Below are 15774 nucleotides of genomic sequence, written 5' to 3' on the forward strand. Positions count from 1 at the left end.
GCAAATGAGGCAATCTTGTATGAACGAATCTATTGCTGGCAGTTCCGGTTATTCCGAAAAGTTTCTATCAAACCCAACAGACAGCCGGCCAGCAGACACCCTCCTGCGAGATGAACAGTCAAACCAAATCCAATTTGTAGTCTGTCCTGTTGGTGATAAGCGGTAAAACTTTCCCGCACCCAAACACACATCCTCACGGGGCCGGTAAAGCTCGAATTTGTCTCACTCTTCGATTGGAGTGGAAGGTGTCCGTTTCTCGGTTTGCTCCGACCCAAACCCGTCGAGAAGTGGATGTTGCTGGCCGAAAAACCATCCCCGTTCAGCTGTCTGACCGATGAGTTGTTACCCGCACCCCAGTTTTGCATCCATTCAGGACGGGTGAAACTTCCTGCGGTTCCGCACTGGCAGCTTTGCCTTGCCCACCGTTAGTCTTTAATCCTGCCAAACAAGGGCCGCTTTCGGACGGCGATAGTGTCTGGTGAAGGAAAAGTTTAACCGTATTAAAGGCTAACTGAAAGAAGCTATAGCTCCATCACCGCTACCACCGTCATCATCATCGCCGTCGGCCTCACCAATTGACGCGCTGTGTATGCCAATCACCCGTTACCAGGCGCCTCCATTCAAAAACTCATTAGACACTCACTAACGAGCGAGCGTACGTGCACGTGCGTATGTGTGGAGCGGATTCATCCCCGCACGCAGCCGAAAATCACACCGAGGGAAACCACTGCAATTGGGTCAGAATTCAGCGAAGTTAATCTACGCTCCGTTTGCACCCGTCCGGGGTAAAAACTGCCAAATGGCCTGCCCACAAAGGGAACTTTACCGGTTGTGGATACGAATAGCATGCGTTCGTGCAAGTTTTCCCGGTCTGTGAGAGGCTACCCGTTGCGGTCACACACGGCTCGCCAGTGAGCAAGACAATTGACGGGCCGTACTGTGACCGGGACCGGCGAGAGGCCCTGCGAAAATGAAGCATTATTTTCACCCCGATGAATACGACCATAATTTATAATTATTTCCTACTCATGAACCGGACAACGGCCGTGGTTCCTGGAACGCCATGCGTGGGCACGGAGGAGATTTTGAATGAACTGCATTCATGTCAAAATTGTTGGGCTTCCTGGAGGTCATAAATTTGAGGTTTTCGCTCGTTTCGGGTGCGAGAGTGCAAGGTACCCGGTGCTTGCTGCCAGTGGAACGAACTAGTCAACTACGGGCAGTGTGATGGGTTGCATCCGTTTTTGTGTGTTTTTGGGGTTGCGAACGTGGTTGGACATTTGGAAGTTTCGATGTTATGAAAATTAATTTAAACAATATTGGGTTAAGCAGAGGGCATCGGTTCGATGATAGAGTGGCAGGAAGTAGTTTTTTTCCTGGAAAGCTTATTGGGGGTAGGTTTCAAAATTGCTGTGGCTTGCTGTCAACATTATTTGGATGTCCTGAAGGACCTACTTTTACTTTTTGAATGTCTTTACTCGAATCGTTTAAAAATTAAGAGTTTATGGGCTTGGCAGGGAGCTTAGCAAGACTCGGCGAGTATAGTGAAGGAAGAAGGGACTTTATGTATTATACCGACTTCTTATAAGTCTTCTCAGTATCAGGATCTTCAAGGATCTGCAATCGTTTTCCAGGAAATTGGATCCAGGACTGTATTCCATCCCCCTATCTCTGACAGGTTTGATTCTAGTGAAGACCTCTAGGACGATGGGCTTCCGTATTTTGCAGCTTAAATCGAGCTTGTTCGCCGTAAGAGCTTCAAGTCCAGCGAATCAGCTACATAGTCTTCATTGCATTGATACTTAGTGCAATTCTAAGAATCTTGCGTATCTTACTGCTGCTCATGTACGTCCCATGATTCTCGATGGCATCCCCGCAGTCAAGGAATTGAAGATTAACTGTGAGTATCTGTGTCCAAGATGTCGAAGTTCGCGCTTCCGAGCAGTACACCTTCGCAGAGACTTCTAGCAATCTAGAGGCTTTTCTTCAAGGTTTCTGGCTATCACGACTTTATTTACTCCATGAATAGGTGCTCTTATCCAATGAACTATTTGTTGGAATAAGGAAAGATTTTAAGTTTTAGTTTTTCTAATACTTACTCCATTTCTTCGCCATATTTTCCCCCAAAGGATTTCAATTCATCTTTTCCGCATGGTGCCATCCTTTGCGATAAATCTAAACAATATTAAATTCCGCCGGTTGGTCTCTCGCACGCGAAGAAACACCGCCTGCTTGATACGGTTGCTTGGTCACTTGACAGTAAGAAGCAGCTTCAGCGTACCGGTGCACCAAGAAACTTCTGCAACCCCTCGGTAAGTACCGACCCGGTTCCACGGTTCCCAGCAAGTGCAATTGATTGCCACGAGTGGATCAAAACCGGAGAGCAATAAAACTAGTATAAAAATACTGCCACACTTCTGCATCTCGAGTGGGCTTGAGCTTTCTTCGCACTCGTTCCATCGTCCGCTTGCCCATGACGCGACGGGTCAAGTGAAACAGTTGGTGAAGTTTTTACTTCCTCCATTCTGGCACTGCTTGCACACGGGTTGTGGAAAGTTTGCACGGGAAGGTGAAACCGGAGAGGGGTGAAGGTGAGCCACGGCACAACGTACTGCTGGAAAGCGCAACAAAGTAATCCTCTAGCAAAACAAAGTTACCATCGACCGGGAAGGGTTTTGACGTTTGAGGTTAGGTTTTGTGCTTGCCGGTGTTGACGTTGGCTGTCATTACCGATTTGTTTTGATTTATGGTCATTGCGAGTGCTAGTAACAGGTGCTGACCAACGAAACGCGAAACGCGAAACGAAAAAAGGTTTCTTCCGGAATGTCCGACTTGGTTTCTGTTGCTGTTAGTAGTGAGCAGCTTGGAATGTAACCACCTACCGATGCCGAGCTAGAAAGCTAGATTTTGCCAGCTGTCATTTTGTGGGTGAGTTTTATTCAACGAAGAGGAAGTTACTTTTTGTGAATTTTACTAACACTTCCTACGGTTCTATTTTAGGCCCTCCAACAACTTTTCGAGCTTTAATACCGCTACGCAGAATGTGGGAAGCGAGAAGCTGTACGGTTTAAGCTTCCTCAGGTTGAAAAGCACGACGCATCCGACGGTCGTTCCCGATGATCGGTCCCAAGTTAAATTATCGTTGAATTTTGATGCAGTATCCTGCATCGATGACTTTCTACACTTCAACCACCGACCGGAGGATAGCATGGTTAGCCCCTTCGTAGTGAATCTTCTCGCTCTGTTTGCTTTATTCCGATGCAGCGCAACCGTACAGCAGTGCACGTTCCCACACTGCTTGCATCAGGCGACAAGCGACTCGAAGCCCTCTCGGGAAGGTAGGGTAAATTTTAATTAATGGCACTCGGGAGAGGATTAACTCTCTGCATGCCTCACTCTCTCTCTCTCTCTCTCTCTCCCTTCACGGATTCTGTGCATCAAAACCGAGCGACTTTGGGGATACTTGAGCGATACCAGCGAGCTGGAGTGTAAATTAGTCAGGCGACCTTTGGCCACACTGGACCCGGCGCTTTACGCCGAAAGGGATCACCCGCAGGTGCTGGGTCGTGTGTCTTGTTGGTCGGGTGGTTGGCGCTTTGCTTCACTTTGGAATTGATTCATAATTTATCAATTCTAATCGTTGCTTCGGCGGTAGCAGCTGCTCGAAAGTGTGGACTTTCTTTGCTTAAGGGAATGACTATGCTCTAGGGAACGGTTTCCAAGTGGGCGGTTCCAAACGGTAGTCGATGTGGGAAATGGGCAAAAAGGTGAGAAGCGTCCATTTTCTTCAGTCGGCGATTGGTCGCAAGTGTCCTGCTGGTAATTGTCTTTGCATCAAGACAAACGAGTCCAGGGCGGAAAGAAACTCCGGATGAAGAGGTTCAACTTGAACTCGTATTAATACGAGCTTGTCTTGAAGATATGGCACGACTAACGATTTACTGTAGGCGAATCAAAACACTCGCTCCAATTATGAAGAGATGTCTTTAAGCCCAAGCAGTACGGGAGGAAAGTTTTAATATTCACATTACAAGTAATGATATCCTTCAAGGGTCAAATACTTGATGATGCTCCCCTCCTCTGTGTGCTTGTGTGCCTTATTATATCTACCAGATTCTCGGCCGGATTTGCTTTGATTTCTGATTCACTTGGGTACTCGGCAGAAATAGAGGTGCAGACGTTTGCCAGTCAGTCAGTCGGTCGAGGGAAATCAATCAATTTCTCATTCAATTATTGGATTACGAACGGTCGGCTGTGGCCCTCAGCTCCTTCTTGGGGTTTGATTGGTTTTGTGCATAATAGATACGAGTCTTGATAATACGGTGAGTCGGAAGATCTCTTACATTTGTTTGAGCTTAGAGCGTTCAGAGGGTTTCACGTTGGATTGGTCGTTCGAGAGGGCGCTTGAATCAATGTTTGCTTTGCATTTGTAAAACCTCACATCAAATCACATCTCGATGCGATTAAATGAGCTTCAACGAACCGCTTCACCTCCAGCAGCTGCATCGGCCAAGGTGTAAAGTTTTGATAAAGGTCATAAAATAACACAACTATAACCCTTGTAATAAGCTAGCTAGACTAACTTCAAGTCCCCCGGATTATTCTCATCAAACGCTCGGGAGCTTTTCAGGTTTGATAAGCTGAAAAGCATTTCGATTCTTGGCTCGTACCATGCCGCATACAGTGCACACATCCCTTGCTCCATTACGTGAGAAAACTCGATTACGAAGCCCACCTGAGTCAACAGTTTGTGCATCGTGTGTTGTGACATTTGGTCAATGTACGCCGTGTCAGTTGCAGTCCTGCCCGAAAACGGTAGGTGAAAAATCTGCCCGAAAAACGCACCAAGGAACGTGCACTGCTTGTATACTGGAAAGCTACAGCTGGCTTCCTAGTCTTGTAGCCGTGGGGTACAGTGCAGCTCATCTCCAGTCTTCGAAGCATACAATGAGTGCACACCGGGAGCACGTGGTTCAAACCATCCTGAAGGGTAAACCTGGCGCTGAGTTCAAATTTAGATTTGAAATCAAATCTGAAAAGGAAACTCAGCTTTTCCAAACAATTTCCTTAACTGCGTTTGATTGTGTTGTTCGACAAGGAAATGATCCTAATCGAGTTTGATCCATCAGGCCCCTGTTCAACCTTGACCCATTGGAACCATGCGAATATCACCGCATAGCAGTAATTTATAATCTATTACTCTCTCCACCGTACACAGAATCATTCTCATTTTACACAAATTTATTACAGCATTTTATTTTCGATTTACTTCCCGTAGTGTTGTGGCAATAAATTACGGCTGGCACTGTTGCAAAACCTCCGGTAGCCAGGGTACGCTACACTTCGACAAATCGATTTGGGACTTTGGGGAGAGGGTGTAAAACCAGCATCATTACACCTGTGCACTCCGCCAGCCTCGGCCGGATGTCGCATCCACCTCGGCGCACGACAATGGAATTCGACAATGTAAATTTGTGTACTTCCGATCAGTCGTCGTCGTCATCGTCATCGTCCCTTCGGTGGGAGTAGAATTCCTGTTTTGGGAGTCTCGAAGGCTACGACAAACAGCTCGGTGCTCAAGCGGAAGCGCATCAAACCGGACGGAGATGTGCTGGGTTTTGCAGCGCATCCCAAAAAGCCCGCTGAATCTTCCGTCCCCAGTTTTGGGACGCATTCAAATCAATGTCCCCGCCACGTTCCGCCGAGGTCGACGAGTGTATCGAGTTTACTTGTTCGCGTGCTTGTAATCTCAGCGGAGCAATGAATTGAAATTTTACAAAAGCACCCCCCAGCCTGCACCGTCTGCTCCTCTGTCTAATCCCGATCCGATCGTATTTCATTGCATTTTTGGCCTTCGGAAGGCACACCGGGCCGTTACAGCAAACTCATTTGGGAATGCATTGGGGAGGTGTGTAAGATTGAGGAAGGACGGCTATGCCGTATGCCATCGATATCGGTATGCATCTAACCATCCGGATCTCCATCAGCGCTCAACCGTATCTATGATCCGAAGAAGCAAGTTCATGGTAAAAAGTGCGCGTCCGGTGCAACCTGCAGCCGAGGACTCTGCCGATACGGTACAGCTGTATTTGCCCTATCGTTTACCGGCAGGTGGTTCCTGCTGGTCGGAATTTCGATTGTCCGTGATGTCGTGCGAAAAGGTAATGCGTTTTACATTTCTGCAGCAGTGTTGGAGCGTAGCAGCCATTGTGCGCTCGCTGCTGTCACGGTGTAGGCGCGAAGTTGGGTTAGCTTAAGGAAGCTCAACGCATCCCAGACGTCGTTTGATGCTCACGTTTTTTCGATGATGTTTCGAAATGGAATTACATGCTTGGAGATGGGTTCATCATTGTATCATTGTAAGAGCAATGTTCGAGCTGCATGTAATCTGTAATCTGAGTGGTTTTATGAAGAACAACTCAATTCACGAAGGCAGGGTAGTTTTTCAGGAAGTCGTAACTGTATAATTTGAAGATTAGCGATTAAAGAAGAAGGATCATTCCTTTAATCCATGCTGTATGGATAAAATATCATATCATCCCTCACAAGCATTACATGGTTTACACAGCCGCTCAGTCATTATAAAGCGCCTGAATGTTTCCACTAAATTTCACACTGTCTTCGTAAACTTGTAGTTTGGCATCCGCAATCAAACAAAATAAGTTGTTTGGCCGGTTCGTTTCGATTCTATTTTATATTTTCTGGTAGATACGTTAGTTTGATCGTAGTTATGTACAAAATTTAAATTTTTTCGAACTGTTTTGTCCTTTCTATAAAAATAAAAGTGAGTCGAGAGAGAAATGTGAAATAATCGAGAGAGAATAGGGAAAATATTGAATGAGAATCGAGAGATCAACGAGAGAGAATCGAGAATGAATCGAGATAAAATCGAGAGATAAATAAGAAAGAATCGAGCAGGAATCGCGAGAAAAGAGATAGAAATGGGTGAGAAATGAGAGAGGAATCAGAGGAAATCGAGTGATAAATGAGAGAAAATTGTGAGAAAAATTAGAGGAAAATGAGAGAGAATTGCAAGAGACATGATAGAGAATTAAGAGAGAAACGAGAGAAAATCGAGAGAAAATTGAGAGATAATAGAGAGAGAGAAACGAGAGAGAATCGAGCGAAAAATGAGAGAAAAATCAGAAAGAACAGAGAGGTTTTCGAGAGAGAACCGAGAGAAAAATGAGAGAAAAATCAGAGAGAATCGAAAGAGAAATGAGAGAGAACCGAGAGAAAACCAAGAGAGAATCGTGAGAGACATGAGATAGATGATGATCTTTTCTCGCGATTTTCTCTCGTTTCTTTCTCATTTATCTCTCGATTTTGTATCGATTCTCACTCGATTCCCCCTCATTTCTCTCTCTCGATTCTTTCTCATTTATCTCTTATTTATCTCTCGATTCATTCTGATTTCACTCTCAATTCCCTCTGGTTTCTCTCTATTTTCTCGCGATGCAATCTTGATTCAATTCATACTGATTTCTCTTTCAATTTTCTCTGATTTTTCTCTGAATTCGCTCTGATTTTTCTCTCAATTCTCTCTGATTTCTCTCTCTATTCTCTTTGATTTCTCTCTCAATTCTCTCTGATGTCTCTTGATTTTCTATCTCTCTCACCGTTCCCTTTCATTTCGCGCCATTCCTTCTCGATTCTGCCTCATTTATTTCTCGATTCTTTTCGATTCTCTCTCATTTATCTCTCGATTCTCACTCAATATGCTTTCATATTTCTCTCGATTCTTTCTCATTGCTCCCTCGACTCTCTCTTATTTTTATCGAAACGACAAAACAGATCGAAAAAGCTTATCATTTTGTGCACAACAATTGCTTGTTTTTCAAACAAACTAAAGTAGAAAGTTACCAGCGCGATGCCAATTTTACGACCGAAACTCAAAACCAAAACGAACCGGCCAAACAACATATTTTTTTTGATCGTTTCAATCTTTTTTATGCCATTTTGAGGTTCAGGATGCCAAATAACAGGTTTACGGAGGCAGTGTGAAATTTTGTGAAAACATTTAAGCGCTTTTCGATGACTGAGCGGCTGTGTAAAACCCCTGTATGTAACGCATTAAAACATAACATTGAACAATGTTGCGAAAAGCTTTGCTAGTGCTAATTCGACTTGCTTTCGTACTAGGGCTAATTAGAATGAAAGCAAAGCCGTTTCATTATTTACCGATCAAACATTCAACGCCAATACGAAACATACTGGTCAACGAGAAACGATTCTGGGCACATCATCATCATCATAATGTTATACTAACCTAACAAAGCACAGTGCAACATTTGGAGTGTTACTGTGGGGAATTTTGGAATCAGGAAAATGGTTAACACACACGCACACATCGAATAATTTGCTCATTTATGGTTGCCACGTTGCCATAAGCGTACAATCACCGTTCCTGTTGTTTGTTGTCGTTGCACCATGCACCATCACTAATGGATGCGCTTTTCACTGTTCGCGCTGTGGTGCAGGTTGATTGAATTTTCCCCCTCGTATCGATGCGCATTTTGACTTTTGCTGTGACGGTTTTGGTCGGGTGGGTGGTTCGTTTGTATAGGGCTTTGAAAATTTTTGAATGTGTTTCCAAACCCATGCAAAGGGTCGTGGAGCAGGACCCGCGCCAAACGAAACCGTGGCATTAGGTTACTAACGGCAACCCTCCACACACCACCGAAAGGGTGCGCGAGTGCGAACAGGGGGTATAAATATTGGTTTGGCCGGGTGTGACCGTCGGTACGATGTTTGTACGCCTCGATGAACAATGTGCTCGAATTATGCACCTACAACAATCGAATCATAGAGTTTTCGCTTTTCTGGTTCACAGCGGAAAATGCCGGCTCTAGAGCGTGCAATGATTTCCATTGGAGTGTGGGCACACCGAGAGGGCTGGTGGATGGTGTTAACATAAAATCAACAACACTTGCGGCATGGTGTGTGCTGCTGATTATTGATCACGCCCCCGAAAATTTGACGAATGTGTGTGTGTGTGTTTGCACGCATAATATTCGTTCTAATTAATTGACACAAGTAATGTGTGACTTTTGGTATGAACGTTCCGGAAAACAGGGCCCGGACCAACCACGACCGCAGACTGTTGGTTGTGCTTCACAGCGTGTTTCAAAATTGCAATTTTGAAAGGGCAATCAATCCTGACTCTGATGGGAGAAAATAGAGATTCTGTAAAAGTTCAGTGCAGCGATGTTAGTTTGATACATTGAATGCTCACTGATGCCATCATGACTGCATCAAGCCCAAAAAAATGGAGAGAAATTGTTGGTGGATTTCTGTCACGATCAATATTACAGTCCAAAAGAATATTTTTCGGGGACCTATTAATTCCTAACTTACGATGCGACTATCCTCTACTTTCGAAGTCTTCTTTGGTCTTTAATCGAGGTCCTTGTATAATTCCAATCTTGAAACTAATCTAGTCAACAGCATTCAATATTTCAAAGGAAATGATAGCTAAGGTGAAGCTTTGAATCCATCTTAAGTTTGATTAAGATACTATGGGAGGAGTAGCAGATCTTCAGTGGAGAAGAATTTAATCTAGCTTATATCAAGCTATTCTTCTTCTGTGGTTTTCTGTGGCTTGATTTTACCATCAGCTGGATAGTACCTCGGTCCTGCTGTGTGAAGACCGGTGGCGCTGTTATTATTAGCTCTCTTGAAGATTAAGTGGAAGTTGTACTGAATTATGCTCTGGATTGAAGCATTTCAAAATTATAGTATTATTAACAAAATTTAAATTTGGTATTTGAGTATGATTAGGGCGGGAGAATTTGGGTCCATATATGCATCAAAAGCCTGTTCCTAATCCTCTGATGAAGAGTCCGCTATCCAGAGATTAATTTGCGAGCGGGCCAGTGCGAGAGATGCGACAGCGGCCTTCACACGGCAGAAGCGGGGTTCAAATCCCATCTGGGGCATTCCCCCCCATAGTGAGGGATTGACTATCCAACTATGTGGTTTCAATAAGTCCAGTACGCCAAAAATAGCAGGCATAACCTTCGAGGTTGTTAAGGCACGAAAGAAGAAGAGTCTGGCGCGAGCATTGCTTAGTTCCTTTTGAAGGCTCTGTATCGAACATTTTTAAGCCCAGGCATAAAGAACATGTTTCTAAAGAAGTGTGAACAGCTTCACAATTATTCATATGTTTTGTTAAGTATTTCGTGTAAATAGTACGTCTCTATAGCTTCTATACTTACTGTGCGCAATGAAGTGCTGAAGTTGTGAAATCATCTGATTACATCGCATGAACTAGTGTTCTGACATCAACAGAGGTTGTACTTCGATCACTTGTTGCCTTTGTCTGGTATACTAAAATTCTTGGGAAATCATCAACAAGCCCTTGTGCGCCTGTTCTTATTTCACAATCCCAATTGAAACAAGTCATAAGAAATGCGCCTACGCCATTTACTTGCTACACGACGCAAGGCAGGCAAAATAATCCACCACAAGAAGTTGGAGTCGGCATGGGCGTCGTCCGCACAGCGTGTAACAATACGCCAAACTTCCGTCGGACGAAATTATTAATTGGCTTTTACGAGTTGTTTGGTTTATTGGCTTATTTGCAAAACATCCAACTTGCGTCCGAGGTATTTATCGATCTTGTTGCTGCTTTGACTGGCACACTATGCACACCTGCCACCATGCCATATTGTAGCGTGATTGCGTTTCTGAGGTGGGTGGAACACGGGTGAAGAAGGACGTGGACGCGGGACGGGAAAGTTTGCTGTATCGAGATGAGTTTCCTAAGATGCCCGAGTTGCTAAGTTTGGTTGCGAAATTTGTGAAGTTATTTAGTTGGAGCGGTCGAACCGCAATCGTAAACACAGCCGTTCGTCCGTTCGGTTATTGTGAAGGGTTGTTTGTTGTTCGGGTTGGCAACTGTTTGAACCGAGTGAAGTCCTCGATGTGGACTTTTGAGGAGTAGGCTCCAAAAAATAAAGTTAAATCAACCCGTAATTGATTCCATTCTCCTCCAAATTTTTGTTGCCATCCAATTAATAATTGAAGTGGTGAAAAATGCCAGTAGTGCCCTTGAGGCAAAGTTGTTGTTACGGTTCCCAATAGATTGGTTTCTACATTCATCAGTCCATTCAACCTTCTTTAAAATATATTTTCTTTCAAAGTGTTGGTGTTGTATTTCCATTTAAATGAAACTTCGATTTAGATACGTTTTTTTTTGTAATTTAGTTTCATCCGAATTCGTATGCTTATATATTTCTTATTTGTCTAGCTGTATATTATACTCCTTTTTACAAATTGCATAACCTCCCTTCCATTCGCTTCATCGTAACTATTCACAATAGGTATAATAATATTCTCAAACCGATGTTCGATTTTGCTACCGTTTTTTCTTGCTTTCGTCTTCCTCTTTTTTTTTTTCTTTTGCTCCATCACGTCACGCTGCTGCATCAGTTCCATCGCACATAGTTGTCTTATTGTTGTTGTTGTAGTGTGGTGGAAAACAAGGAAAAGAAAAACAAGGATTTGCTTTGATTTATGCATTCGTGTGGTTGTGTTTGTTCACTTTCCTTTACAACTGTTGCTGGTTGGAGGATTTCTTGTGCACCCTTTAGTAGAGTGTGTGTTTTTCCTTCTGTTCATTTGTTTTAGCATTTACGCACACACACACACTTAGATAAAAATTTAGACAATTTGATTTGCCATTTTTGTTACTGTTGTTTTTTGTTCTTCGGGATGCTTTTATTGTTTCCATCGGATTTGGGCTTTTGGCCCCCCAAAAATGAGTAACATTTTCTTATTTTGCAATCACCAATCCTTTCTCCTTTTAGTTTTACATCTTTTTTGTTTCGTTTCTTTGTTGTGCAACAAAGCCTCCGGTTTGGTTAAATATGTAGAAGTTGAATTTAAACTTTTGTTAAACAGAAAAAAATGTATAAAAGTGATATAAAAGGGAGAAAAAATGAGTGTTTTATAGCAATACTGAGCAATATGAAGGGGGAAATGGTAGAGAAAAGCGAGATGAACAGAATTATAAAAGAATAAATTAAAGAACGCAATAATTGATCACTTTGCAATCCAGTGTGTAAAATCGGGATAAAATAATGCAAGCCGGCTTCGGTTTCCATCCAATGCATTTTCCATTAAAATATAAAAAAAGTTTACCTGTAACAGCTTTTAAAGGTTTTTTTTTCCAATTATCAAGTGTTGTTTTCTTGTGTTTTTTGTTTGTTTTAGTTGTAACGAGCATTTGTTTTTTTTTCTGTACAGTTGCGTATTATTTGTTGCGCGCGCTTCTTTCTCTCTCTCTCTCCTTCTCTCCTTCACACACATGTTTTGATGGTTTTTTTTATGTCTCTTTTGCGATAAATTTTGGATGCAATTCAGTTGCATGTTTACGTTTATAGATACATATACATATATTTATACGAGAAGAGAGGGACACGGAAAACGGAATGATATGAAATGGTGTGCGATAAATGGTGTGCGATGCGCGTTTGATACGTAGCCCGCTGAACGGTTCGATTACACACTAACACACTACACGGATGAAGGATGATTTTTGGTGGTGGTGAGGGTTTTTTATGTTGTTGTTAGACGAGGTTTTAAAGCAGAAGCGACACATTTATTAGGCAGCAAAGTGTAGTCAGCAAATGTCAGCGGTACCACACGTCTGGGGGGTTGTACATACAAACAGCTGCTGGTCTCTTTCGTTTCCAGTAGTTCGGTTGGAGGTGGCTGGTTACACTTTTGATTAACTTCATGGTCGAGATAGGAGAAGATATGCAGCGATCGAGGGTTTGTTCGAGGGCTTCCCTCTCTAAATCTTGCCATTTGGGACAGCGGGAAACGGGTAGCTTCATTTTTACATCAAGCAGGCGCTGGTTTCGGGAGCCGGCAGGAACTTTTGCTTTGATTTGTTGCCTTCCTCGGTTTGCTAGTTTTGTTTCCTGCTATATAGTGTTTCTCAGCATTGATTTTCCTTTTTCGTCTAAACGTTTCACTTACTGTTACTGCAGCTTTTTTTGTATCATTTCTGGAAGCATTGATTTTATCATATGTTCAGCAACGCTTAGTTTGTTTCTGTATGTGTGTGTGTGCGCGTTTTTTCTCTATATTTTCTTCCTCATCTTCTTCTTGTTCCTCATATATGCAATCGCACGTCTGTCACTTTTTGTGCTCTCTTGCAAATTTAGCTTTTGATTCAAATCACCTTCCACCGGTGATTTCTGGGCCCGGGGTCACTTCCTTTACAACGGAAGCACCGGGTTCAGGTCCAGGCTCCACCACCAGGCTTGCTCACCTTAAGTGCTAGTTATTTTGCTTGTTTTTTAGTTTACAATTAAAAAAAAACTCTGAAAACCTTCTAATCGAGGAAAATACTAAACGTGTAACACGTACAAACAAACATGGTTATGGTGGTTCGTTTTTCGTTCTATAAAGTCTTCAAAATAATACAAGCTTACAGTACGCCAGGTTTTGGGAGGAACATCGAAATGCTTCTTCCTCCAAACGCACGCGGAAAACGGAGAAAATTTCCGTTTTACTATAAACAAGAAAAAAAAAAGAAAAGGCATTCAAAACACACGTACTGTAAAGGAACAAAAAAAGTTGACAACAAAAGTAGAAAAGATACGGAACACAAATTGAATCACTCGTTTTGTGTTGCTTTGCAAGAAATGGCCTGCTTTGTGTTTAATAATATAAAAACAAAAACCGTTGCGATGGAAACGAAATTGGCCACACACTCGTGTGCACGTGTGCTTGTTTTCCGATTCGTTAAATAAATATGCAGTAATTAAACACTAAATACAGTAACTAACGTAGGAATACGTATTTGTTTTTTTGTTGTTGTATACATTAAGATTAGCGTAGCAGTTGTTTGTGTGTTTTTTTGTTTCTAAAATCTACTCCTCTTTTCTCGCCCTCCTTCTTTTCCTTCGAGGACGCGCTTCTCAACCTTTCTCGCGCATATGTCTAATGGGTCTAGCCTTTCTAGCGTTGCGTTTTTCGTTTCCTCCTTTCAAACGTCAAATATCATTATGCTGTCCAATCGTCTTAAATTATTCTTTCGAGATCCCAACCCAATCCACATGGATTAGCCAGTGTGTGGTTTTCAGTTGACGGGCGCCTCCATTGTCCACCTGTCGCCTATCGTTTATCTCGCTTCCCTTTCGCACAGCAAGACTGCTTAGGTACTGCTGCTGCACGCACACTATCTGCTTCACAATTTTTGTTTCGTTTTTTGTTTTCAATACTATCACAAATTATGGTTGTTTGTTTTGTTGTTGTTGTTTGCTTCATTTTTTGCTCGGTTTTTCGCCTAGTTTTAGAGCATCAACTTTCGGTCGTTTTTTTGCAAAAAAAGAAAATATGGAAAGAGGAGTTCCAAATTAAGAAACTCATGCAAAAAGGTTGAGGGAATTTATGGAAAAATTGTTTAAAATTTTTAAATTATTTTAAATCAAAAGAAACAGGTTTTAGGAATTGATAATTGTTTGACCGGTGAAGCAATTGCTGCAAGTAGCAAAATTGTTGTCAAGGGTAGTAAATTGAAATCGAATTAAATGATAATTTAGAGCCACCACCTCTCACCATCACACCTGGTTGCCCTTAGGCCATACTGTTCGCGGTTGTCCCATTAGCAGGCGGCGACGGCGGTGACGACGGTGGTACGGGAACCACCACGCTGGACACTCGGTTGTACGCGCTCTTGCGCTGCGGAATCTCGTTGCAGCTGAACCACATCTGCAGACCCTTCTTGACGCTCTCGATCGACACCAGGCTGTAGATGATGAAGATGCTCAGCCCAACAATGATGACGAAAATGATGAACCCGAGCGTAGGCAAGTTGCTGAAAAATCCATCATCAGTGCGTTCTTTGCCGGTGTCGAACAGCTCCGATTCCGTCGTGTCCATCGCGGTGAAGTTTGCCATCAGTGTCGGTGTCTCGGTGGGCTCGTCGGTTACCGGCACGGGCGGTGGCACCTGCACGCAGCTACACAGCGAACAATTGCCCCGCCGTTCGTACCCATTCCGGCACTGCACCTCACAGTTGTGGTCCTCGCAGAAGATGGACTTGGCCGGATCGCACACCGGACAGCACCGGTCCGGTAGGTTTATCTGGTGCTCACAGTTGAGCGGTTTGCAGGCCGGTATCTCGCATCGGTTCTGGCCCGCCAAACATTTGCACTCCGTGCACGGTGGTTCGCTCCAGGTTTCGTTCTCCACGTACCAGGCACGGTTCGTTTCGGAATAGCACATCGGATTCCGCTGGCAGTGGAACGAAGGACAGCAATTGCCTGGTTGCCCGGTATGTTCGTGAAAGTCAACGACGGGCTTGAAGTTGGGCGGACAGCTCGGAATCTCCGGGCACGGTTGGCAGATGCACCGGGGGCAGCAAAGCTCTTGCAGATCGGACTCGGCGGTATAGTCCATACCGGCGTCGATCAGCTCGGTTGGATCGATGTTACGCTTGAGGCGTAGCTGCTGCTGTACCTGCAGGTGGTTGGTGTAGAAGAACTGCATCGCACTCGGGACAATCGTGATCGGTCCGTGGGCATGGTTGTTGGTGGCGATTGCGCGCTTCGCTCGCTCCGGCTCGTCGTCTTTGGCGTAGCTTTGCGCGTCCATCGTGTGCTGCAGGTAGCTGTCCGATGGGCAATCGTTGTAACATTGCACGTTCTGGCAGCGCGTTTCGAGATCTGTGGAGGGAAACAGAGAAGCGGTGAAGAATAGTATTAGTATGGATATTAATGGATATTAATGATAAAATCGTTAAGAAAGCGACCTAAA

General features: G+C 43.7%; 1 protein-coding gene across 5 annotated transcripts in view; it reads right to left on the reverse strand.

The window, feature by feature from the left end:
• Window positions 1-11186: 11186 nt before the first annotated feature.
• LOC118503757 (cysteine-rich motor neuron 1 protein) overlaps window positions 11187-15774 on the reverse strand; it is a 157930-nt gene continuing 153342 nt past the window's right edge. For all 5 annotated transcript variants that reach the window (XM_036037410.1, XM_036037409.1, XM_036037411.1 and 2 more), the window contains exon 3: window positions 11187-15683. In XM_036037410.1, coding sequence (XP_035893303.1) covers window positions 14593-15683 — 1091 coding nt within the window. In that variant the 3' untranslated portion in view covers window positions 11187-14592. The remainder of the gene's footprint in view (window positions 15684-15774) is intronic.

The sequence above is a fragment of the Anopheles stephensi genome, chromosome 2 (genome assembly GCF_013141755.1).
Source record: "Anopheles stephensi strain Indian chromosome 2, UCI_ANSTEP_V1.0, whole genome shotgun sequence".
Taxonomy (NCBI): Eukaryota; Metazoa; Arthropoda; class Insecta; order Diptera; family Culicidae; genus Anopheles; species Anopheles stephensi.